Source organism: Homalodisca vitripennis, chromosome 6 (genome assembly GCF_021130785.1).
Source record: "Homalodisca vitripennis isolate AUS2020 chromosome 6, UT_GWSS_2.1, whole genome shotgun sequence".
In the NCBI taxonomy this organism is placed as follows: domain Eukaryota; kingdom Metazoa; phylum Arthropoda; class Insecta; order Hemiptera; family Cicadellidae; genus Homalodisca; species Homalodisca vitripennis.
In genome coordinates this window covers 112376896-112403214 of record NC_060212.1, presented here as the reverse complement: position 1 = coordinate 112403214, position 26319 = coordinate 112376896, and the positions used below count along the sequence as shown (strand labels likewise).

At 34.3% G+C, this 26319-nt stretch overlaps 1 protein-coding gene across 1 annotated transcript in view; it reads right to left on the bottom strand.

The window, feature by feature from the left end:
* The window catches only part of LOC124364731 (cysteine protease ATG4B-like), a 47399-nt gene that overhangs the window by 6736 nt on the left and 14344 nt on the right, over positions 1-26319 (bottom strand). The window contains exons 2-8 of the mRNA XM_046820432.1: positions 20783-20967; positions 13244-13408; positions 11694-11871; positions 6746-6825; positions 5284-5417; positions 3293-3371; positions 590-744 (exon numbers count right to left, since the gene is read on the bottom strand). Of these exons, the coding sequence (XP_046676388.1) occupies positions 590-744; positions 3293-3371; positions 5284-5417; positions 6746-6825; positions 11694-11871; positions 13244-13408; positions 20783-20957 (966 nt within the window). The 5' untranslated portion in view covers positions 20958-20967. The remainder of the gene's footprint in view (positions 1-589; positions 745-3292; positions 3372-5283; positions 5418-6745; positions 6826-11693; positions 11872-13243; positions 13409-20782; positions 20968-26319) is intronic.

Below are 26319 nucleotides of genomic sequence, written 5' to 3'. Positions count from 1 at the left end.
AATCTGTCAAAGAGTTATGAGCTAATTTCTCTTTCAACAAAATTATAAACCATTAACAACGATACCACAACATGACTGTTAAGGGTTTTGCTTAAACAACATTTTCTAATTTCAGCATAATGTTTATTATGCGTGTTATGGCTATGAATTCCATGTTTCAACTTAAGTAAATTTGGATTTTTATGTATATAGATAACTAAATCACACACACACACACATATATATATATATATATATATATATATATATATATATATATAAATTTATAACAGTTTGGAATCGGAAGTTCTTAAAGTGTGGTTTACAATGCCCTCTAAGGCTTACATTTTTTAATGTGAATTATACAACTTTTACCACTTTTAATAAAATTAAACTCTATCTTCCTCATTACTTTAATGTCTTTTTTACATAACACAAAATTTAATTTAATGAATTTGGATAAATTAATAAAACCCTTATACCCATGATTTCCCGCTACCTGTTTTTTACATATACTGTAATGTTTCTTGTAGTAGATAGTTCAATAACACTGTAATGACTGTTGAATTCTACTTATGATTAGTTGGTTGTGACCTGATGGAGTACTTACGACTGCCACTGATGGATCCATGTTCAATATGTGTAATCTGTTGGCCTGACTGCAGTGGTACGATGAGTCCATTTTTGAATCATGCTCATGTTCTTTCCCATTCACCACTCCTATACTCTGGGTTGTGTGAGGATCCAGGAATATGACATCGTTGCCTGTAACACATACCTGTACAACTACAAATACCCAAAATTCCTATATTCTGGGTTGTGTAAGGATCTAGGGTCAATATGACATCATTGCCTGCAACACGTACTTATACAACTACCACCACCTACTACTCTATACTCTGGGTTGTGTGAGGATCTAGGGTCAATATGACATCATTGCCTGCAACACGTACTTATACAACTACCACCACCTACTACTCTATACTCTGGGTTGTGTAAGGATCTAGGGTCAATATGACATCATTGCCTGCAACACGTACTTATACAACTACCACCACCTACTACTCTATACTCTGGGTTGTGTGAGGATCTAGGGTCAATATGACATCATTGCCTGCAACACGTACTTATACAACTACCACCACCTACTACTCTATACTCTGGGTTGTGTGAGGATCTAGGGTCAATATGACATCATTGCCTGCAACACGTACTTATACAACTACCACCACCTACTACTCTATACTCTGGGTTGTGTGAGGATCTAGGGTCAATATGACATCATTGCCTGCAACACGTACTTATACAACTACCACCACCTACTACTCTATACTCTGGGTTGTGTAAGGATCTAGGGTCAATATGACATCATTGCCTGCAACACGTACTTATACAACTACCACCACCTACTACTCTATACTCTGGGTTGTGTAAGGATCTAGGGTCAATATGACATCATTGCCTGCAACACGTACTTATACAACTACCACCACCTACTACTCTATACTCTGGGTTGTGTGAGGATCTAGGGTCAATATGACATCATTGCCTGCAACACGTACTTATACAACTACCACCACCTACTACTCTATACTCTGGGTTGTGTAAGGATCTAGGGTCAATATGACATCATTGCCTGCAACACGTACTTATACAACTACCACCACCTACTACTCTATACTCTGGGTTGTGTAAGGATCTAGGGTCAATATGACATCATTGCCTGCAACACGTACTTATACAACTACCACCACCTACTACTCTATACTCTGGGTTGTGTAAGGATCTAGGGTCAATATGACATCATTGCCTGCAACACGTACTTATACAACTACCACCACCTACTACTCTATACTCTGGGTTGTGTAAGGATCTAGGGTCAATATGACATCATTGCCTGCAACACGTACTTATACAACTACCACCACCTACTACTCTATACTCTGGGTTGTGTGAGGATCTAGGGTCAATATGACATCATTGCCTGCAACACGTACTTATACAACTACCACCACCTACTACTCTATACTCTGGGTTGTGTGAGGATCCAGTAATATGACATCATTGTCTTCCTCCCCCGAACCTTGTATCTCTGGCAAACTAAGCCAGTCAACCAAGCTATTTCTCTTCCGATCCTTGTATCTCCCAACAATCATCCTCCACAGTGAACTAAGCCATTCAACCAAGCTCTTCTTCCCTCATCTTTGTATCTCTTCCTCTCCTTGTATCTCCCAACAATCATCCTCCACAGTGAACTAAGCCATTCAACCAAGCTCTTCTTCCCTCAATCTTTGTATCTCTCAACAATCATCCTCCATAGTAAACTAAGCCAGTCAACCAAGCCATTTCTCTTCCGATCCTTGTATCTCCCAACAATCATCCTCCACAGTGAACTAAGCCATTCAACCAAGCTCTTCTTCCCTCAATCTTTGTATCTCTCAACAATCATCCTCCATAGTAAACTAAGCCAGTCAACCAAGCCATTTCTCTTCCGATCCTTGTATCTCCCAACAATCATCCTCCACAGTGAACTAAGCCATTCAACCAAGCTCTTCTTCCCTCAAGCTTTGTATCTCTCAACAATCATCCTCCACAGTAAACTAAGCCAGTCAACCAAGCCATTTCTCTTCCGATCCTTGTATCTCCCAACAATCATTCCTGGTATAAAACTACCTGGACCCCAGCTGCAGTCACTATTTTCTAATACTATAAAATGGTCTATGCTAGAATTCAAGTACAATCTCAAGTGATGTTTACGCCACCAGTGCGGGATAGTGTCGAAGCCCACACTAAAGGAAAGGGCATTTGTAATCAGTACTTTCTTCTGCCAAAGCATTCAACGTGGTCTGTGATCACTGAAAAGTATCGATTGCAAATGCCCCTGGCCATAAGTGTGGGTTTCAGTAGCATCTTCAGCGCTATCTCACACTTCTAACAAAAAACTAAATACATCCCTTAAGATAAAAATCAAGCTCAAATCACATGAGCACCTCAACCCCTATTCAGGTTGGAATTGATAGAAGTTATTCGGTGACAATGGGCCCACTTACCACTCAGTAACGTCAATAATCGTTTTCCACCAATTAATTTTCTATCTTTCTTACGACTCTCTGGTTATACTAAAAAATTGAAGTTGACCCGATGATTGCTCACAATTCTGAATGTAATTGAACAAATTAGGTGTGCAGTTTGGTACCGAATAGTGGTTGCATGTAATATCAGTTCTTCTTCAGCATTAAAGGGCAACAATTTGACTGTAAAAAACCATTGAAAGTTTTACAATTCAACAGTGATAAACTAAAAATCAACTTACCAACACAACCAATGAAGTACAGGGCATGGTTTGGCTTGCCTCCTATCAGACCTAGGGACTGCTTGAATGTGAAACTAGCCTGAAACATGGACATATAAAAGGCTGTAGATACCGTGATTTGATTAATAAAAATGTATTTTTTAAGCTGTTTATTGTAAGTTATTTGAAATTTTATATAGGCTATATATACAGGGTGTAACAAACAGATTGGGCTGGCTTTGTATTTTCAAATTCTGTATTTGATTCTAAGCTAAAAATGGAGAATAAATGTTTTCCAATTTCCGCTTTGTTTAGCCACTATTTTGTATTTTGTATTAACAAATTATTATCTCCAAAACTAGTAAAGCTAAGGAAATCAAATTTGGCACATAGGTTTGAATAGGTAAAAGGAAAATAAAAATAATAATTGTGTTACTTTCTTTAATATTAACAAAATGGTGTCTGTTGAAAAGTTTTAAAGTCCAATAACAAAAAAACTATTATTGTTATAAAAAAATGTAATAGACAAAAGTTATTTACAGAATTTTATTGCAATTCCAACGGTGCTAGTTTCAATGGAATCCGTAAAGGCATAAGTGAGCTCAACCACTTTTAAAGGTACGTTTGCACAAGCCAGAAGCAGCAAACATTTTGCCTTCTGATAGGCATCAGCTGTATTATATTAGTTAAAAAAATTTACAAGGTACCAACTATTTGGACAATGTTATTACAATTCCAACGGTACTTATTTCAATGAAATCCGTTAATGCATAAGTGAGCTCAACCATTTTAAAGATACTCCTGTAGAAGCCAGGAGCAACAAACAACTGATAACTCTCAACTAAGACATGTTTGGCGCTCCCGGATTGTAGGTGTGTGTATGTATATATATTATTATATATAATTATCTAAGTTATAATTTTTAAGATTTCAGTAGATACCTTTTATATATATATCTCTAAAAAGACCTACTGAAATCTTAAAAATTATAACTTAGATCATTTGAAACACACAATATATGATGACTTCAATTTTTATAAGAAAAGTCAGCACTTTTTTACACGAAAATAAAGATGTAACCAAAAAGAGAGAACTGATATTTTTTATTTCACCTCTCAACAAGACTCAATGCACCCTAGGGCTCTCTTACTGGGAAGTTTTAGGTTCCATTTTAGGAGAGGTCAATACAAATTTGCAAATAGGTTTAGACAATTTACTTTAAAACACTTCTTATCTAATCAATAAATGCTATTGATGTTAAAAGAACCCCTTGAAAAAGGATATAAACAGCAGGTTTACCCTTACAAAATCAGAAGATTACTTTACTGCAACTCAAAAATTGGTAGGTATGAAAAATTAACAATTGTATGTTTGCTGCCAAGCAGCTGATGTACGTACATGAACGTAGTGGAAGTGCTACAACGTACATATAAATACAGAAAATAGGAACTGTAAGCAAAATATTATCTTGAAAACAAGGATAATTTGCTAATTTTGTTTATGTATACCCACAAAGTATAACCAAAACATGTTTTCGCAATACTAACTATCAGCTATTGTTCGTAAATAGATGCAGCAGATTCGCACGTCCATACACAAGGTAGTTATATTCATATTATATTATATTCATATGTAAATATAGAAAATACAAACTGCAAGAAGAATACTGCTAACAACACTACAATAATTTATTAATTAGGTTCTCTATCTATAGGTCTTTATACATAAAGTACAATAAAAATACGTATTAGCGATTGGTATTTTCGTAATGTCAATCAGATGATATCTAATAAAATGAATCTCGCCAGATTTGACTGCTGAACCTCAGATACTGCTTCTTGAATCCAAATCTTTATAGAATATATGGTAGATCTAAGATTTGACTTACACATATCACTAGTATATGCACAGTGACTTCAAAATCAACAAAATAACAAAAATCAGTGATTTTTGATTATATTACATAAAAACTACAAAAAAATGCATACAGGGATCCACCCTGACAGTCCTACCTTGATAGCCTGGACGTAGACAGGATTGATATCTGTGATACCAAGTCTAAGTGGAATGACCAGAACTAGAGGTTTCCAGTGTCGGACTCTTCTCCTCAGCTCTCCGGGCCTTGGAGCTTCTGTGCACAAACGTCCTGCAAAACACACAGTGAGTTAGCTTTAAATCCATTGATGATTGAGTGCACATATTCTGCCTATCCTCATGGAACACTGATCTGTGCCATGTCCATGAGTGGCACATCACTATCTGCAAATGTTGAGATATTGGGGTGGAAGGGTAGATCGACTGGTCTAGTCCATTGTGAAGGATTACTGTTGGAGTTGGTGGGGCTCTCTTCTTCTTCGTCTCCTATGGGTCGGCCTATTGCCATGCACTCAAACCGCTGAAAACAACCTATCAGGTCCTCCTGGGGAAATTCACCACCCTTGTCCAAAACTACCAAAGATGGGATACAGCTCCCTTGTTATTACAGGGCAATCAAAGAGCAGGTGTTCAGCAGTTTCCTTCTGCTCATCACACATTCTACAGAGCGGATCCTCCTGAAGGATACCGACTCTGTGAAGATGCTTCCTCAGGTAACCAAACCTATAACCTGAGAAGTCATCAATCTCCTCAGTGAGAGAAGGTCAGATGCCACCGTGGAGGAAGGCGACTATAGTACCATTCTGCTCATTCTCATACCCGGATGCAACCTCCACCTTCTCTCACGTTCAGCACGAACCCATTTCGAGACAACCCCAAAGGATTCACACCGAGGTTGCAGCCATTATGAAATGCGCTTGTGAGAATTTTCGTCTGCGGTACAGGAGCTCTCTAAGTGTCAAAGGTATTTACTAGCCTGGACATAAGGGCATGCCGCTCCTGCCCACTTACACTGGAGAGGATCATACAAAGCTGTATTTCAAGGTGACACGACTAAAATTAGTGCCCATAATCTTTTCTAACGTACCTCGACAGGAGGTGGCTCATACCCCCAACTTTACCCATCCTGAATGTCCTGTTATTCGGGAAACAAGTGCGAAGAGATCCTTTTAAGCCTAAGTGCAATGAAAATAACTCAGCTTCTTGACCTAAGAGAGAATAAACAACTTAACATTATTTGAACAGTAACTGTTTTAATTCCATTTTTTAATTCAAGGCTCATACGATTGAATAAGCGATGTATAAGTCAATTATACATTCATCAGTATTGACATCTCATTCTGTGTTTTTCATACTGTTTATGATTTTAAAAATTTGTTATTTTAAATATTGGCTATAATTATTCTATTTAATATATATTACATTACTTGATAGTGAGAGAACAATACAGTTTATGAGATGTAGTTTATTTTTTTAAGGAAAAGCTGGTCTCCTTTATATCTAGCCAGAAGTGAATTCTCATGGATGTAATGCTCAGCTTACTAATAATTCATCTTTTTGCACTAAAAAAACATGCAAAACTGAGAAAATTCTACTTACGAACATCGTTGATGACTATCGTGTTGTCTAGGGCTACGTGAAATGCGACTGAACTCCATTCATCGTACACGGAGAGTTTTCTGAAAAACAAAACAAAACCAATGAAACAAAACTAACCTAGCTAACAGTGATTAAAAAACAAATAGTACGAAGGAAGATTGTTTGTCCATTACGTATGAAATATACCAACAAATGGACAATGTATATTTCCTTTACCTTCATCGAAAGGAAAGACATTAGATCTAATTACTATTCATAAAAGTTTAACTATGTGTCAGTTCAAATGGATTTTTATTGTTAGCTTGAATTTCTTGTTATTCAGTCAAAATTTAGCTCCTAACACAGTTACATTTTGCCAATGTGACAGCATTTATTTGGGGGTTTTACTTCATTTTATACACATGTTTTCACATTGAGTGGTAAACTACAGAGTTCATTAAAATATAAATTTATAAACTGAAATAGAAATGCGTTTGATTTAAAACATAATTCTACTAAAGGGCGTTTAAAACAATAGGTACAAAAAATAAATTTGAGAGTATTCTAAGCACAACTGAGTAGTCATCAAACATCACTTCAAATACATAAATATCTTTTTTTAGAATCAAGAAATCTTTATTGTCTTTAAGCACTTGACAATGCAATGGACAACGTAACTTTTTCTTATATCTAAATGCTCTAGTCCCATCACACTTTTAAAATCCCATAGTACAAGTGTAATGATTAGACAGTAAGGCAAAGTAAATTTTATATGTACATGGTAAATGTGAATAACGCCACAATTTGCTCATTAAAAAAAATAAAAGTAAATAATATAGTGTTAGCAGCATCTAGTGTTTTATATATATATATATATATATATATATATATATATATATATATATATATATATATAATACACATATAATATATAAAACATATCTAAAACATTATATACGGAATAAATTAAATAGTAAATAAAATCAATAATAAAAATAAAAAGTAACAATAAATAAATAACAAGAGATATAACTATTAACAAAATCATAAATATTAAAAAATTAAAGCACTAATATCACAGGTTCAGTAGTAATTTAAAGAATAAAATGTGTTATCGACAAGCCAATTACTCACAACATTTTAAAATCTACTAATAGACACATGCCATGCTTTTTAAGGAAGTTTATTAAACAGTTTAATCTTCTTATAGATAAAAGTGCCTTTGGTTTTCTCCAATCAAACATTCATCTATTCAAGCATATATTTTTTTCTTGTACAGTAGGAGTGTATTTCTTGTCTACTAATAAAACTGTCTAATTGTTCTTTGATACTAAGTAAAATACAATAAATATACAGGGATGGAAGGGTCATTATTCTAATTTTTTTTAACATTGGGACACAAGAAACTCTATTGCCAACATTTGCAATAATTCTAATTACTTTCTTTTGCCAAATGAAAGCAGTTTTAGCACTAGTACTGTTTCCCCAAAGTGTTACTCCATACCTGAGCTGGGAATGGAAAAGGGCATAATATACTGTGATTGACATTTCATTGCTGATACTTTATATTCCTGATAAGGTATGTAACCCTAGCTTATTTTTTACAAAGAAAACGTACATGAGCATCCCAATTTAATCGGTTATCCATGTATATTCCTAATAGCGTAATAGGTTTCCATCAAGAGTAAAATTTAAATTTTCATTGCCTGCTCCTGCTCTAAAATTAAAGTTTCCAGATATTTATTGCTATTTAAAATAGTTGTATCATCTGCATATAGAACAGACCTACAAGGTATATTAAATGAAAAATCATTTATCGCTACTATAAACAGAAAATAACTGAGTACTGAGCCTTGTGATACTCCTGGTAAAACATTTTGGAAACCAGATACATCTTTATTTTGTGAAAGCATCTGCCTTTTATTTTGTAAAAATGATGAAAATAAACTTAATTCATTATTTTTTATGCCATAAAAATTTAGTTTTTTTACAAGCAGGTCATGATAAATACAATGAAAAGCTTTACTTAAGTCAATTAAGGTAGTAGATTTCATTATTTTGTTTTCAAAGTTCAGAATAACCTGTTCTATTGCAGTTTTAACTGCTTTTACTGTGTTTAAACGTGGGAGAAAACCAAATTGGTGCGGACAATAAAGATCATTTACAACAAAAAAGTGATACAAAATTCAAATATTTTACTAATAATAGGAACTAATGAGATTGGTAGATAGTTATAGGGGTTAGTCCTATCTCCTTTTTTTAAATTGGCACTACTTTTGTTATTTTTAATACAAAATAATGCTTGAGGAAATGTTCCTTGGTGTAGCATCTTGTTGAATAAATAAGTAACTGGCTCTAATATTATGTCAATGATGTCTTTCATAATTGCATTGGAAAAACCATAATAATCCACACTATTTGAGGTACTCAACTTAGATGTACAATATAAAACATCATTTCTTTCAATATCTTTCCATTTAAAATCATTTTTAATACACCCTTATTTCTTATGTACTTCTCTAAATATTCAAGAGCAAGGTTACTGTCATTTTCCTGGTCAGGAGTATTAATTATATCAAAAGGTAAATGTGTAAAGAAGTTTATTAAAAGTCCTAGACTCAATATAAGTTTCATGATTTTTTCTGTATTAATAATTTTCCAAGCAGCTTTACATTTATATTTTGAATTCGTAATATATTTCTCATTGAATAATTTTCTCTTTTTTAATTTCAGATCTATACGGATTTTTTGCTCTTGTGTACACATTTTTACATTGTAGTTCATGAACTGTACCCTTACTGTTCTTAAGCTTATCATACAACGCAACTACTATTTTCCTAATATTTTCCAATTCTTTTGTATACCATTTACTACTTAACCTATTAGTATTGTCACTACTGCCTAATTTAATATATTTAAAAGGATAGTTTTTGTCTTATCATAAAAAACAATTCATTCATCAGAAATTAATGTGTTCAAAATTAATAATTATAATCCATGAAGAAGTACATTTGTATTAATAAAACTTGAGTTTTTAGGATTTAAAAATATGTAAAATAATGATTTATGTAATAAGAAATTAATTTGAAAAACATACATCAAGTCAAATTGAATATGATTTGTGAATGGGTATTTAGATTTTAAAATGTTTTAACTTCCCTCTCACAATACAAGTTCCAATTCTTTAATCCTTTCAGGGCCAGGACCAAATATGAGATGTTGCAAACTTTTTTCTCATCACATATCTCCTTGTGACTAGTCAAAAGTGCCAGGCTAAAATTGGCGATTTTGCAGTCTCTTAGATTAAAATTTATAATTTTTCATAAAAATTAGAGAATGACCTAAAAGTTGCACCAAATTACTCGTATAGATATACTGTATACTACCAAGAAAAAAATATATAAATGTAGTTTTAAGTAATTTAAAATTTAAAAAATAATGTTTTAATAGATTACATAAAAAAATGTTTGCTTGTTTTTGCAAATAACTAAAAAAGGAAAAATAATTTACTGTGGGAAGCTTTTATTTTATTAATTTTATTATATTGTACATTTAGAAAGGAACAACCATACAAAATTGTGTGTTATTTCTCTTATAAACAAATTTTGTATGACACATTTTGTATAAATACGCATAATTGTACTTCGCAACATTTTATAAATGTTAAAGCAACTGACTCTTACATTGCAAGAAACTTAAAATAAATATTCACATTATGGATGTACCGGTAAACAGATGATTGTAGAATTCATAAACAGTGTCAATACAGTTAAAAAACACTATTTACCAAGAAATATTTACACAATTTTATTTGAAATTTATTTACACTTTTTTTATTTAAAAATATGCTACTTACAATTTCACTCCCGTGAGATCGCAAATTGTCAGTCATTGTAACTACTACACACAATAGCTAAGTATGTAACTACTAACACTACTAATATTTACAACCACAAAATAAAATAATGAAGAAGAATCCAGCATACAATAGTACGATTACACTAAAGCATAAAGAATTAACAACAAAAGATCGAGTCAGCTGATAATGTCACGTGACAATTACGAAATAAAAATGCATAGACCACCAAAATAAAAATGATATTCATATTAATTATCTACAAATATACCAGGGAATAAAAAAACATAAAACTTTAATCATTTGACGTCGTATTTATTTAAGAAAACGACGAATATCAAGGAGACTATATATTGCCGCCTGGCTCTTTTCGCGTATGTCACCAACGGCAATATTTTGCAACCTGGCACTTTTCAGACGCGATCTATGGCGGCAATATATTGCCGCCTGGCCCGGAAAGGGTTAAGATGAAAGTAAGTTGATCAATGTTTATAAGTTGTTTAAAAAATTATGTTAGTTCACAATAACAGTAACTGTGAATGAATTTATATTCCTTCCTTTTATTGTTTTTACAATTAATCGTTTATTTTCAGCTTCTGAGGAGAAGCTTTTGAAGATAGACCTAAACTTGGTACATGCAGACTAAGCTTAGGCGTCTCACCCTTATTTCCCAGTACTTTTAATTGGACAAGAAGTAATGAAATTGATAAAATGTTTTAATTTTTTAAATTAAATTTATATCTATTGTTATAAAAACTATGTAGAAAGTGTTAAAAATACATTATTATACAGAGTGTTTTTCGGGAAACATTTTGAAATATTGTAAAAAAGCACATTATTTATCTCTGTTACATTTTACAAGCCTGAGTAAAATGTTTTTTTTATTAATTTGTCCATAAAAAGGCTGAATCAAGCTACAAAATAAAGCAAGTCTCACAAATATGTGATTAATAGATGCTAAATTATAAAGTTTTTCTTCAATGAGAAAAAGAAGCAGCACTCTATAAAATTGGCTTAAAATATGGCCAGCAGTGAATGCGTTAAGGAGCCAGTGTGTTACAGATCTGTAATATATTTATGAACATATTTATTCTACGATGAGCTAGGACTTGCCTGAGTACTTGTGCTACAGTGTTGGGCCCGAACCACTCGCCAACCTGCTTGCCCTCGGACGCACCCATAAGTGCTATTTGGTGGATGGAGTATGGAGCTGTTCGCCGATCCTCGAACATGCGCAAGATACGGAGGTACGTTCGGTCCCGACACTGAGCATTCCACCTCCAGTCTCGCCCTGCGCAACACAACTTGTGTACTGTCACACTATAGAATAGTTATTGTTCTTACTCAATACTGTGTAAAACTAAACATCATGTTGTAACTTTGTAATTTTACTTGTAATAATAGATATAACATTGTGTATAATTGAAACAACCAATGTTAACCCTCCAACTGATGACCGACGGCACAGACGTTCATTAATACCGCTTGTGAACTGGTAAAGACGGCATAGCCTGATAAAGAAATAACTTGCACTCATTGAATCCTCTACTCATAAATACCAATTCATTATATATAGTTTATATTCGTAATATTAATTGTTAGCTGATATCCATCCCAATGCCGCACGGCATACACCTGACGGACTATGCAGCTGGTGACGCGCTGCACAGCTTTGACGATCTTTGTTGCTAGTGTTACTAATCAATCAATCAATCAATCAAAATCAAGGGAAATAAATACTAGGTTATTATGTAGGCTAGTTATTTATAATTGATTGTTATGTTTTGAAATGGGCGAATCTGGTTGTTCAAATTATATACGTAAACTATTAGATGATGAAGATATTAGTTCTGGTGATGAAAGTGATGTATCGGCAAATGAAGTGTATGATGATATTTTTTTGTCAGATTTGTAGTCAGGTAGTCTAGATAGATGATTATAAACCGGTGGAATGTGAGATGGGTTGTGAAACTTTATAGTAACAGTGAAAACAATTCATCATTATCTGATATTCCTCTTGCCCAAAGAATTCATCAAACACCAATATAGATACGCAATGGCAAAAAAGTTATACATACTTTACATTTTTATTAAAAAAATGTTTTTGTGTTGTAAATAAATCTATAAATGTTATATCTTTTTGTTCACTGCAAAACTGTGTATATTTCGTACATTTACAGTACTTTACTATCTCAAATTCATGTGAAAGTTACACGGAATGAAACTTAGAAAAAAAAATTATCACATATATATATATATAGCACTTATTACTTAGCATTTAGCACACATTTTTTTAAATATATATTAAAAAAAATATACTGCATAAAGACAAAAACATCCGCCAGTTTTTGACAGTATTCCTACATTCCCATCTCATCCATGACACACGTGTACGGAAGTCCAGCATTTTTAAACACTCTGACTATATGATAGTATTCAGCACAATCTAATAAATAATTTGCAAATATTAACAAATTTTTATACTACTTCAATAATTTAAAACAATTAATTAGCAGACAAATATATCATTCCATTATTGAAACAAAAGTATTGGAGAATTTGAAGAGTGAAGTAAAAGATTTCAACAACAATCAGTTGTGACTAGAGTTAGTATGTATCAAGCCAGTGTTAGGATAAATGTAGAGCATTTGTTACATAGTTACCGAGGTGTAGGAAGAGCAGAGCCTGGCCGATGAGCATCTGGCCGCAACGCAACATACAGCCCCAACCCTTGTCAGACGTCAAGCCAGAATCCCCGATCTGCACAAAGCCCTTCCGGTAGGAGAACCACAGTCGAGATTGGATATCTCTTCTGATCTCTTCTAGGTCTAAAAGAGAATATTAGTGTAAAAAGTAACTTAAACAAGTTATTACTTGACATGGTTAATATAATTTTATTGGTCGTATATATATATATATGTTACCGGACAAACCCGATTTTAGGACAAACTAGTTTGGACTAGGATGTTCTAGTTTTTCCTGACCACACTAGGATAAACTAGTTTGGCCTTATTGATTACAGGCTGAACTGGTTTGGCCTAATAGCGTTAGGATAAACTAGTTCAGCCTGGTAGAATTGTTAGGCCGAACTAGTTTGGTCTGGTAGCGAACGGATAAACTAATGTGGCCGGGTTCAAGGTCAGGCCAAACCCAAGCAGCTGGGTGGTGGGGGTTGCAAGTCTCGACGTGCTCGTCGCATTACATTGGTTGCTCCTACCGCTCACTCTCTCAGTCAGTATCCGCTGTGCGTGGAGTGCGAATATGAGTGCGTCTTAGTTGTTATTTGGTTGTTCGTTGTGCTTTACACCGTGCTTTGGAGTGTGTCGTGTGGGAGTATTAGTGTTAGTGAGCTAAGAGAGTGGTACAAGTAACGTATACTTTAGTAGGTGGGACTATGGAGGAAGATTCTGTTAGTGGTGGGCATAGCCAGAAAGAATGGAGAGAAAGATTCATGACTACAGTTTTACAAAGTGAAAACGAGAAATCAACACATTTCAACGTATTGACAAAAGATAAGTACCAACAACTTATAAATGAAGTCGAAACTGCTGCAAACACAGATAAGAAGACCCCGTTGCAGCAGAGACGCCTGAAACAATTTGGTGTAATTGACATCGGAGGAGTAAAAAAATTGGTGGCAGCCGGTGAGAGAAACCAAGACATCAAGTACTATTTGACGGTAGATGAACTGTACGATGTTATCGATGCTGCTCACGGGGCAGTTGGTCACGGTGGTCGTGATAGAATGCTTGCCGAAACGTCAAAGAAATATGCCAATATTACGAAGGAAGAAATACAGCTTTATCTGTCAATGTGCCAAGTATGTCACATGAAAAAAAACAAAAAGAAACGAGGTCTGGTCTCAAAACCAATTTTACATTCGGAAATGAATAGTAGGTGCCAAGTTGATCTTATCGATTTTCAGACTCAACCAGATAACCAATTTAAGTTTATAATGGTTTACCAAGATCATTTAACAAAATTTGTTTTGCTTCGTCCATTGCAAAGCAAAAGAGCTGAGGAAGTTGCCTACCAACTGAATGATATCTTTTTAACTTTAGGAGCCCCGTGTATTCTACAGTCTGATAATGGAGAGAACCCAAGCAGCCGGGGGGGTGGGGGTGTAAACTATATTAGAGTATCATAAAATGTTTAAGGGTAATGAATTATTCACATTTCGATATTCTGAGGAACAAAACTAAACGTTTTTATTGATTACTTATTGTTACATGACAAACTGGAATGGCATTTAGAATTGCAGAGTACATTTTTCTTTTTGCAAAGGCACCTATTTGTTTTGCAGCTTGTTGTACAAGAACATTTTAGAAATCCTTGACCGCTACCAATGGAATGTTTTGTTGCTGCGGTTCTTAAAGAAATCTCGCTCTCCATATTCACGTCATTTTCAGTGAAGAATCTTTGGGCACTCACGTCAAACTGGGTTCTGAAAAAAGTCTGCAAATTGTATTCTTGATAAACAATTAAGTAAACTTAAACTTTTAACATTTGTAATTTACTGTAAACTTATATTTAGGCTGGTTTAAATGAAAAGTCATTGAATTCGGGTAAAAATTATGGACGATGAGGGTAAAATTGTGAGATCAAACACAGGTTCAAAAAACATTTTTGAAACTATAACGTTAACATAACTATAACTATAACGTTAACGTTAACATAATTAACTAAACATATGCCTACCTGCAATAGAGTGTTTGAAGAATTCCATGTTTCGTTCCAATTTTGTACAGCCCCTCATCAGTGATATCAATAACAACTCCAATGATATTCCTTAGGTCAACTTTAGACTTGTCCACATCGGGAATGGGTATCATGACGTTATCTCCAATATTGGCTGGTGGATGTGACTTGTCACTGTGTGATTTCATTTTTTTTGCTTGCTTTCTTAGACCTTCAGCAGCGGTTTTTCCTGAATTTTTTATTTTATTTTCAGTTGAGGTATGGGTCTGAACCATATTTTCATCTTCTTCCATTAAGATATCGTCAGCTGTTTCACTTGCAGGTGTTAGGTTATTGTTTATAACCTTTTTAAGATCTTCCTCATCGTTTATATCTTTGAAAATTTCAGAGGGCAGAGATGAAGTAGAAAGTCCGACTCTAGGATCCATGCCGAACATAGCTTTATAAGGAGATTGCTTAATACCAGAATGGAAAGCTCTGTTCTTCATGAATTGTACATACCGTAACCCCTCAGACCACTTTGTTGTCTTGTTATCAGCCATCCAAGATGCGAGCATGTTTTCGATGTCTTGATTGGCTCTTTCAACTGAGCCCTGACTTTGGCTGTGCCGAGGTTTACCATGCACAATTTTCAACTCTGGCCACAACTGTGTTACTTCAGAAATAACTTTATTAACAAATTCTCTTCCATTATCAGACTGTAGAATACACGGGGCTCCTAAAGTTAAAAAGATATCATTCAGTTGGTAGGAAACTTCCTCAGCTCTTTTGCTTTGCAATGGACGAAGCAAAACAAATTTTGTTAAATGATCTTGGTAAACCATTATAAACTTAAATTGGTTATCTGGTTGAGTCTGAAAATCGATAAGATCAACTTGGCACCTACTATTCATTTCCGAATGTAAAATTGGTTTTGAGACCAGACCTCGTTTCTTTTTGTTTTTTTTTCATGTGACATACTTGGCACATTGACAGATAAAGCTGTATTTCTTCCTTCGTAATATTGGCATATTTCTTTTGACGTTTCGGCAAGCATTCTATCACGGCCACCATGACCAACTGCCCCGTGAGCAGCATCGATAACATCGTACAGTTCATCTACCGTCAAATAGTACTTGATGTCTTGGTTTCTCTCACCGGCTGCCACCAATTTTTTTACTCCTCCGATGTCAATTACACCAAATCGTTTCAGGCGTCTCTGCTGCAACGGGGTCTTCTTATCTGTGTTTGCAGCAGTTTCGACTTCATTTATAAGTTGTTGGTACTTATCTTTTGTCAATACGTTGAAATGTGTTGATTTCTCGTTTTCACTTTGTAAAACTGTAGTCATGAATCTTTCTCTCCATTCTTTCTGGCTATGCCCACCACTATCAGAATCTTCCTCCATAGTCCCACCTACTAAAGTATACGTTACTTGTACCACTCTCTTAGCTCACTAACACTAATACTCCCACACGACACACTCCAAAGCACGGTGTAAAGCACAACGAACAACCAAATAACAACTAAGACGCACTCATATTCGCACTCCACGCACAGCGGATACTGACTGAGAGAGTGAGCGGTAGGAGCAAACAATGTAATGCGACGAGCACGTCGAGACTTGCAACCCCCACCACCCGGCTGCTTGGGTTTGGCCTGACCTTGAACCCGGCCACATTAGTTTATCCGTTCGCTACCAGGCCAAACTAGTTCGGCCTAACAATTCTACCAGGCTGAACTAGTTTATCCTAACGCTATTAGGCCAAACCAGTTCAGCCTGTAATCAATAAGGCCAAACTAGTTTATCCTAGTGTGGTCAGGAAAAACTAGAACATCCTAGTCCAAACTAGTTTGTCCTAAAATCGGGTTTGTCCGGTAACATATATAGTGGGGAAAAATGTAGATTAACAAATAAAATTCAAGAAAAAAATAGAGTGAATGAAACCAAAAGATATATCTAGAGCTAGTTGGTTGATAGGTGAGATAGATAGAATATAGAAGATAGGTTGATATAAGTGAGGCTTGCAGATGAGAAGAGAGGCTTGCAGATGAGAAGAGATGCTTGCAGATTAGAAGAGACTTGTAGATGAGAAGAGAGGCTTGTAGATGAGAAGAGAGGCCTGCAGATGAGAAAAGAGGATTCGTTGAGGGCGACAGAGAAAATAAAATGAATTACAGATAATTTTAATTTAAGTGATTTATAGAATTCTTCCAACTGAATTTTTTATAAGACATCCTAAGTTAAAAAGTATCCTGAAACAAAATCTAACATGCGTCTCCAAATTGTATAAGATTAGTTCAAACTTAAAAAGATAAAAAATTACATTTATAATAGTAAATTTAACACCTACATTATAGAATATACAAGAATTTTAAGGTACTTCTACAAAGTACACTCTGTTTTTTTTTCAAACTACAGCATTCTCCCTTTTAAAGGCAAAAACACTGGAAGTTACCATTGCCCAATGTAGCAACATTGAGATTGCAGCACAATAGTAGTACTGACTTGACTCCTTGGTGATTTCACCAATATAACGTAATAACTACCACAGATGCTATGCTGCCCATGTTTATCATACACAGAACATTTATAAATCCCACCTGCTAATGATATATGATTCTTCTACACAAAGTACACTAAATTAGTAAATGTGATGGTTCGTAATGCATGTCCATTGCACTTTTTATACAGTAGACATACAAAAACTCAGGTGTTACATCTTGCTATGAATGAAAATCGTGAATGCTTTGTAATAATGTGTTTTGTTTCTTTGGGTGTCTTTCTTTCTTTTAATAAATCAGAACTTACTTTAGTACACATATATTTTATACTTACAAAACTCTTTGAGTATGGCATTCTATATATGGATTCCTGTGAACGTTCGCAGGACATATGTGACAGCTTTTTTGTAGTCGATGTTTTGTGCAAGAGTTCCAGAATAACTAGTATAATCCCTCACAGTTGCTGTCATACGATAATGCATATTTAGTGTTAACATGCAAGAGATCGCATCTGCAGGCAATTTGCCTAAATTATAGAAATTCTGTAGTTTAATTATGATTAACAATACCAGCAGCTTGGGAACTCGTCTCATCTCTTCTCATACATTTCTTCACAAGACCTCATCATTTGTTATTCTTTTACTCAATTTGTTTAAAGAAAACATTACCATTTGTTTGTCCCCTGCACCCAATTTGGCAATATTCCTTGATAAAAACATTTCCATTCATGAATACAATCACTTACAATAAATCCAAGTTCCATTTTGCATGTAGTTCTTTTATTGGACAAATTTTCTTTTGAAAAAAAAAAAAAAAAAAACAACACCTTTTGTCAGTAATCCTCCGGAATTGTTCTGTATTGCTTGGCATAATTTCTTAAGGGTCTTGCAGTAAAAATCTGCATTGATTGTTTGGTCTCGTGGTAAAAAGTCTCATCAGCAAAATGCCTTTTCTGTCCCAAAAGCAGATGCACATGCCTTTTTGAGGTGTCAAGATTTGCTTGGACTTAACTTTCGCTTAGGACAAAGTGTGCATCCATTTCATCGATTACCGTTGAGTTTCAGGGGTGTCATAAGATAGCCAAGTTTATCCCCGTAACTATCAGAGAAAGAAAATCATTGCCGTCTTCATCGTAGCGTGTCAAAAACTGAAGTGCACTACCCAGTTGTTATTTTTTGTGTTGTTCAGTAAAAATTTTGGTTACCCAACGTGAGCAAAGTTCATGAAATTTAAATTTGTTTAGTAACAATTTCAAGAATTAGTGATTATGAGATTTGTGGAAATTGCATAGCAAGAGCACTAATTAACCTTCTGAATTTCCGTAAGTTTCTCTTCAAATGTGTGAACCAGTTCATCTGTAACCAAAGATGGGCGTCGTCCATTTAGTTTTTCATCACTTATCATCACTTATCGTTTCAGCACTTTATCACGTCCTTCATTGAACAGTCTGACCCATCTTCTAACCACTCATCTTGAATCACTCATAGCATTTTGTCTATAAACCTCGCAGATTTGCCAATAAATTTGAATTGGTTTAACTTTCTTTGTATATAGAAAACAAATCACAAATCTGGTTTCACAAGCGGCAGCATTTTCAAATAATGCTGACATTATAAAGAAGCACTACAAAGCACATGTCTGCAGCAGCGATCTCAAAATGGTGTACGTTTATTCTCCTTGGATCATAATAACTACCGCACACATGCGGAATTTCCACACATCCACGGTGCCGTGGATGGAAATAGAAATGGAACTCGCTTTATGGACATACACTCGTATTTTTCTCTATGGACAAGTTAATATCTTTCTATCTTTAAATTGACATAAAATCACAACTATAACACATTGTAAGTTTTCAGAACTTTTACAAAATTGCAATTTAAGAATAACTTTGAAAATATATATGATTACAAGGATTCTGAGAAAAGCACACACACACACACATATATATATAATATATATATATATATATATATATATATATATATATATATATATATATATATAATGTCCACCTCATCCTCGAAGGATTATCACTTACCAATGACCAAGTATCCAGACAGGCTCCTTTGTGTGTGGTATGTCCTCAGTATCCAGGCCTCAATAGCACAGAATCTGAGGGAAGCCTATATGTATGTCCACCTCATCCTCGAAGGATTATCACTTACTATTAATATCGTTGTACTGATGACCAAGTATCCAGACCAGCTCCTTTGTGTGTGGTATGTCCTCGGTAGCAGGCCTCAATAGCACAGAATCTGAGGGAAGCCTATTATATGTCCACCTCATCCTCGAAGGATTATCACTTACCATTCATAGCATTGCACTGAAAGCCAGGTAACCAGACCGGCTCCTTGGTTTGTGGTATGACCTCAGTATCCAGGCTTCAATGGCACAGAATCTGAGAGAAGCCTATATATGTCCACCTCATCCTCGAAGGATTATCACTTACCATTCATAGCATTGCACTGAAAGCCAGGTAACCAGACCGGCTCCTTGGTTTGTGGTATGTCCTCAGTATCCAGGCTTCAATGGCACAGAATCTGAGAGAAGCCTATATATGTCCACCTCATCCTCGAAGGATTATCACTTACCATTCATAGCATTGCACTGAAAGCCAGGTAACCAGACCGGCTCCTTGGTTTGTGGTATGTCCTCAGTATCCAGGCTTCAATGGCACAGAATCTGAGAGAAGCCTATATATGTCCACCTCATCCTCGAAGGATTATCACTTACCATTCATAGCATTGCACTGAAAGCCAGGTAACCAGACCGGCTCCTTGGTTTGTGGTATGTCCTCAGTATCCAGGCTTCAATGGCACAGAATCTGAGAGAAGCCTATATATGTCCACCTCATCCTCGAAGGATTATCACTTACCATTCATAGCATTGCACTGAAAGCCAGGTATCCAGACCTGCTCCTTGGTTTTTGGTATGTCCTCAGTATCCAGGCTTCAATGGCACAGAATCTGAGAGAAGCCTATATATGTCCACCTCATCCTCGAAGGATTATCACTTACCATTGATGGCGTTATACTGACGACCAAGTATCCAGACCGGCTCCTTTGTGTGTGGGATGTCCTCAGTATCCAGGCCCCTGGCCTCATGGGTCAGGTACGCCTCCAGCATCATGTCCATGTTGAGTATGCCTAGCGGCTTACTGCGCTTTTTTATTAGCTTTTTGGTGAAATCCATACATTCCCACCTGCAATTAATATAAAATTCAGGACCCAATAGTATAATGCTGCCTTGTAACACCTATGGAAAGCTGGGATTAAATTTAATATTACCAACCGTAACAGACAACCTAAATTCTTGACTATAATAAACCTTCTTTACACAGTACCAAAGGTTTAACTGGATGTATCAGATGCCTACCATTCTGATTGTTTTAGATGATTTTATCTACATAGAGATCTTCCAACAGGCATGCCTACCTGCACTGGTTTGTTGAAATTCATTTTCAAGATACTTTTACTGTGAGACAAACTAATATGAGACCTTTTAAGTATGAGAATTTTTAAGTAATATAAATTATTTATTAATGTGTCTTAAATTTTCTTACTCTAAGTTTTCCTACCTTCAATTCCCCAATATTTTTAAGTAACATAACAAATGATTATTAGTTAATAACATGTTTTTAATATCACAAATTTCTTTTAATGCCATACATTTATTTATAAATATATTTTCTATTCATACTAAAACTCAAATCACTCTTGGAACATTTAAAGAAATCCCCATACATTTAAAGGAAGACTGAACTCAGTAACCTTTCAAATAAAATAGGAATGTTACCCATAATAAGCTTACTTGTAATTGTGTCAATTGGTCAATCCATTTCATTTCATTACAATTTTATTTAGTCTGTTAATACCATTGGAAATTCAAGAATAAGAAACAATGACGTATTATTTATATCAATTACTTTTAATGATCACAATACTAATTACACAATTTACTGTAATATCTATATTAGCTTTATAGATTTAGAAATTATACAACATCAATTTGTATTGATTAACAATTCAGCTGCGTCATTCAAGTTACTGAATCAGATAACACATTCTGTAATCATACTGAGAAATTCTATGCATGCTACACATTAATTTGTTAATTAAAATAGGCTAGTGGAAAATAAAGAAAATTGTCTCCACAATTCTCCCTCATAAGTAGACTAAAACTAAAAATAATATTGCTGATAAACTCTTGATCAACAGAACCGGAATTGGCTTGAGCTCTGCTTATATGACGGAGGCATATCTATAACAGCTATACTGTATATGACCTGCCTGACCTATCACTGACAATCACACTTAACACACATGACAGATAGGGTTGTGTATAGTAGGTTATCACTTACGGTTTTAAACAGAACATTCTCCAACATCTTTATGGATGTAAACATTATGTTTTCAATCAGTAAACTTTCTATTTTAGCCCAATCGGGAAAGAAAAAATGAAAAATGTGTAACAAGCTGATTTTTCTACAATAATTTAGTTATTTTTTAGAAATCCCTGAAATCCCTAATGCTTATACTACGTACTAGAACCCTTAAACGTCCCATTGCCATTCATTGACACAGCCAACATATCTTTCTCACCTTATATATTAGCTCCTTAACAAAAACCTTTATTAAAAACCTAGAAGAATGATTTTGGGATTTGGATACAATAATGATTTTTAAGAAGCCTAGAAGATCTTAATTGAAAAAAATTTAAAATTTCTCAAACATGGTTTGATAATTTTATTATATTTTTAACATGATATATGTTAACATAATGGTAAAAATAATATCTCCATAAAACTTTTTGTTCCAAAATTTCAAAAATATATAAACGATGGACAAAGATACTCTTTTATATAGATGAAATGGGTGGTTTGGTTATGGTAAAATTAGACATTGGGTCTGACTTTCTTCACATTAACTCCTTTCAAATTTACTGTCAATCGTTTTAGATTTATAAATATATAATAACCAAGGTTTAAGAACAGTATTTTAGCTCAAATAAACCATAAATTTATTTGAGGATAGCTCTACAATTTTTACTAAATGTCTGCTACTTTAAGCCTAGGAGATACCTAAAATATCCCATACTAATTCCTTAAAAATTAGCATAATAAATAAATTTTAATCTTGGATCAAAATTGAACAGAAATTATTGAATATGAAAATTTTGTTGTTGAATAGAATTTTTGTCGTTGCAAATAGTGTGTGTTCAACAATTTGGAAAAATAAAATGCGATTTCATTAAAATATTAATTCTACAAAATTCATAGTCTATGGATTGGTAATACTGAGATAGTTGCAGCAAATTTGGCTGAGCTGCTAGCCATGATGTTGGACAATTCCATGGTCTGGAGTGAACACCTGGCCCAAACTAGCCAATGGCATCTTTGTCCTCCAAAATCTTTGAACACTCAAAAAAACTCAATTAACAAACAATGTACACCACTATTAACTCAAAAATATTTTCACTTGGAAATGTTCAGTGATCTTTTAACAGAATTGGAAATATTAACAGTTCCATCTTCATCTTTATATACAAGCGTGCCCAGTATATTGTCACGATTCTATACCTAAAAAGTGTAAAATAACTCGATCACATTAGATTTATAAAAAATGTCTATTCAACGTAGATTCTCAGTTTGAATACAAACAAAATTGATCTGGCTTGGCGATATTTAATAGTGAATTGTATAAAGTTTAACCCTCCAAGTGGTAATTAAATCACTTTAAAGTGCTGGGCTGTTTTGAAGTAAAAAAGATGCTTTCTTAAAAGCCACTTTTTAGATTCAAATATATATTCAAAGATCATGTGTTATATCATTCTTTTCAGAAAAACATGCTTTAGGAAATAAAGATAATTCAAAACAGTTACCAATTTTCTCTAAAAAAAAAGTCTTGATGAATAGTAAAATATTTTTTCTTTTCGTTTGTTTTAGATGGTGAGGTTTTAAATGCGTTTTAAAACATGGTTATAAATATTTCAAAATATACAAATTGTTTCAAATTTCATTGTGAACAATAAAAATGTCACTTCAAAGCCTTTTGAACAAAAACTACACACACAAAATAAAAAAACTAAAAAAATGTTCCGCACACAAAAATTTGCACAATGTACACAGTAAACACTTCTAAAAAAATATTGGTTTGGATGTACATATAACCTCAAAAAAGCTAAATGTCTGTTAAATAATTATGAATAGTAAAAAAATCCTATTATGGTCCTTTGGTTTATATACATATGTATCTATACATATTTACATTTAATTAAAGAAACTTAGTCAGAGTCAGATTCTGATTGCTGCGCTACCCTCTTTCTTCTGCCTCCCCCTACGAGCCTCCTGAAGTGCTCTAAAGCACTTTAGCAACTCATTATGAAATAGAAAATACACACACAAGAAGCAAGAATCTATCGCACAGTGAATAATAACACAAATCAAAACAATACGACAAGGCTGAACGATAACTAACATACAAGAAAACTACAACAAAGTACTGCGCGGCGAGCGCGGCAACAGCTGAGAAACCAGCTGACTGTTATTTTTTATTCTACTCAAAGGCTTACAAACTAGAGTCAGTGCGTAGAGAAATCTCTCCTACGTTGTACTATGAAAATCAAGGAATAATTAAATAAACCGTTTTACGGCAATTTTAAAAAACAAACATATCACACAGTGCGATAGTAGCACTTGGAGGGTTAATTAACATAAATAGTTACAGCCTGGATCAACTTTTTTTATTTGTTAGAAAATATGAGGCAATTTGCTCGCCTACTTCCAATCCTATCCAAACCTGTGTTGCTCCCAACTGTCACTGTAAAGTTAGTTTATCCATGTTGTAGATATTTTGAGAAATCATATCCATCGATGAATATAACTACTGAATCGCTGGTGCAGCGACTTAGAGTGTGTAAAAATGATCCAGCTCCCGCACACTCCACTGCCCAATGTACATCAACCTAAGAGACGTCTGCCTTGTCCACTGCCGACAATGCTGTGTCTTAACCAATATTCTCTTATTGCTTTATGTTGTTGATACATAATGAGTTTCATATGTTGGTTTACAGTTACTAGGGTAAGTCACTTCAAAGAAAGAAATTCAAATACAACTTCTATTTACAAATGAATTATTTTTTACAAATCGTAGATTTTAGCTTTTTTCCTCGAAACTGAGAGTGGACGGGGACTTAAAAAAGTAGATGATAGCTACAAAACGGAACAAGTTTGAGTTATCCCAGTAAAGCACACCCGCACAATCATTTTTTAAAAGATGATTTTTAAATACAGCCTAGCAGCTCATTTGATCTATTAAAATCTTATTTAAAGTTTTTTATTGACAATGGAAAGGATGAAAAATTTTTTATTGAAAGGATTACAGAATTTCGGACATTTGCCATCGTTAAATGTTAAAAAATATATGACAATACCTGGTATTAAAACTGTTGCAATTCCTATGATAATTAATTTTCTCAGTATTTAATTGCTCCATGGAATAGTAGAAGATAATGCCAACGATAATTATATAAATTATGAAAAATCGTATTACAAAGATAATATTTTATATTACACCATCAGATTTATAGTTGAGGATATTTAGAAAAAATATAAGTGTGAGGAGTGTGTGCTCTATAGGCTACTCTTGCCAATGAGCAATACAAATTTGAGAAAGTAAACACACTTTACAGGCTTTGTAAAATGTATGTACTTTATTTCAGAGGGAATATCGTTTAGGGTGTCTGAAGATTTTGAGTAAAAGTTGTTAAATTTACATACATCATGTTACTGTATCAGTCCAAAAAGTTTAATAAACGTAACACTAAGAGTTTTGAATGGAACTTTATAATTTACGCTCCGGGCATAATTACAAAGAAGTGTGTGTATATTCCAAGTGTTCAATATTTAAACAACATGTGGCTAACAATGATTTTGGTGCAAATAACTCTTATTAAGCTAATTGGAAATGTATTCCTTAAAATTGTTTGCTATAATTTAGCACGAGAAAGAAATAACCTAGTTAACTTATCAAACTGTATACTCGTCTTACTGTGTAAGAAATGATACGATTATTAACATTGGTCAGCTTACTATTTCTTGCTTTCACCCTTTGAAAATAATGACAATAGCAACTAAATAAACAAAAACACTAAGTGAGTACAAAAAAACAAGGCAATCACAACAAACATAGTACTGCAGATTCTGTCAATCTTGACTTCAGGTGGATAGGGGAGCACCCCGTCAACAAGACTGAGTTTGAATCGTGTAGTTATCTATCTACTAGTTATATACATTGATGACCATATTTGGCTGCCTGTCGGGCCACTCAAGGTGAGACCATGTAGCAATGATGGAGATGCTCCAGAAGATTCATACAAATGAGGACAAAAGGATACTTGATACTTTCGGATAGTCAGGTTGCACTAAAGGCACTTGATACCTGTTCGTTTGACTTGAAAGCAGTCTAGGAATGTAAGAATGCTCTAGCTGAGCTGGCAAGGAATAAAGCAGACATCCTTGCCAAAAAGGGAGCGGAGTCCATGATCTTGGGGCCTG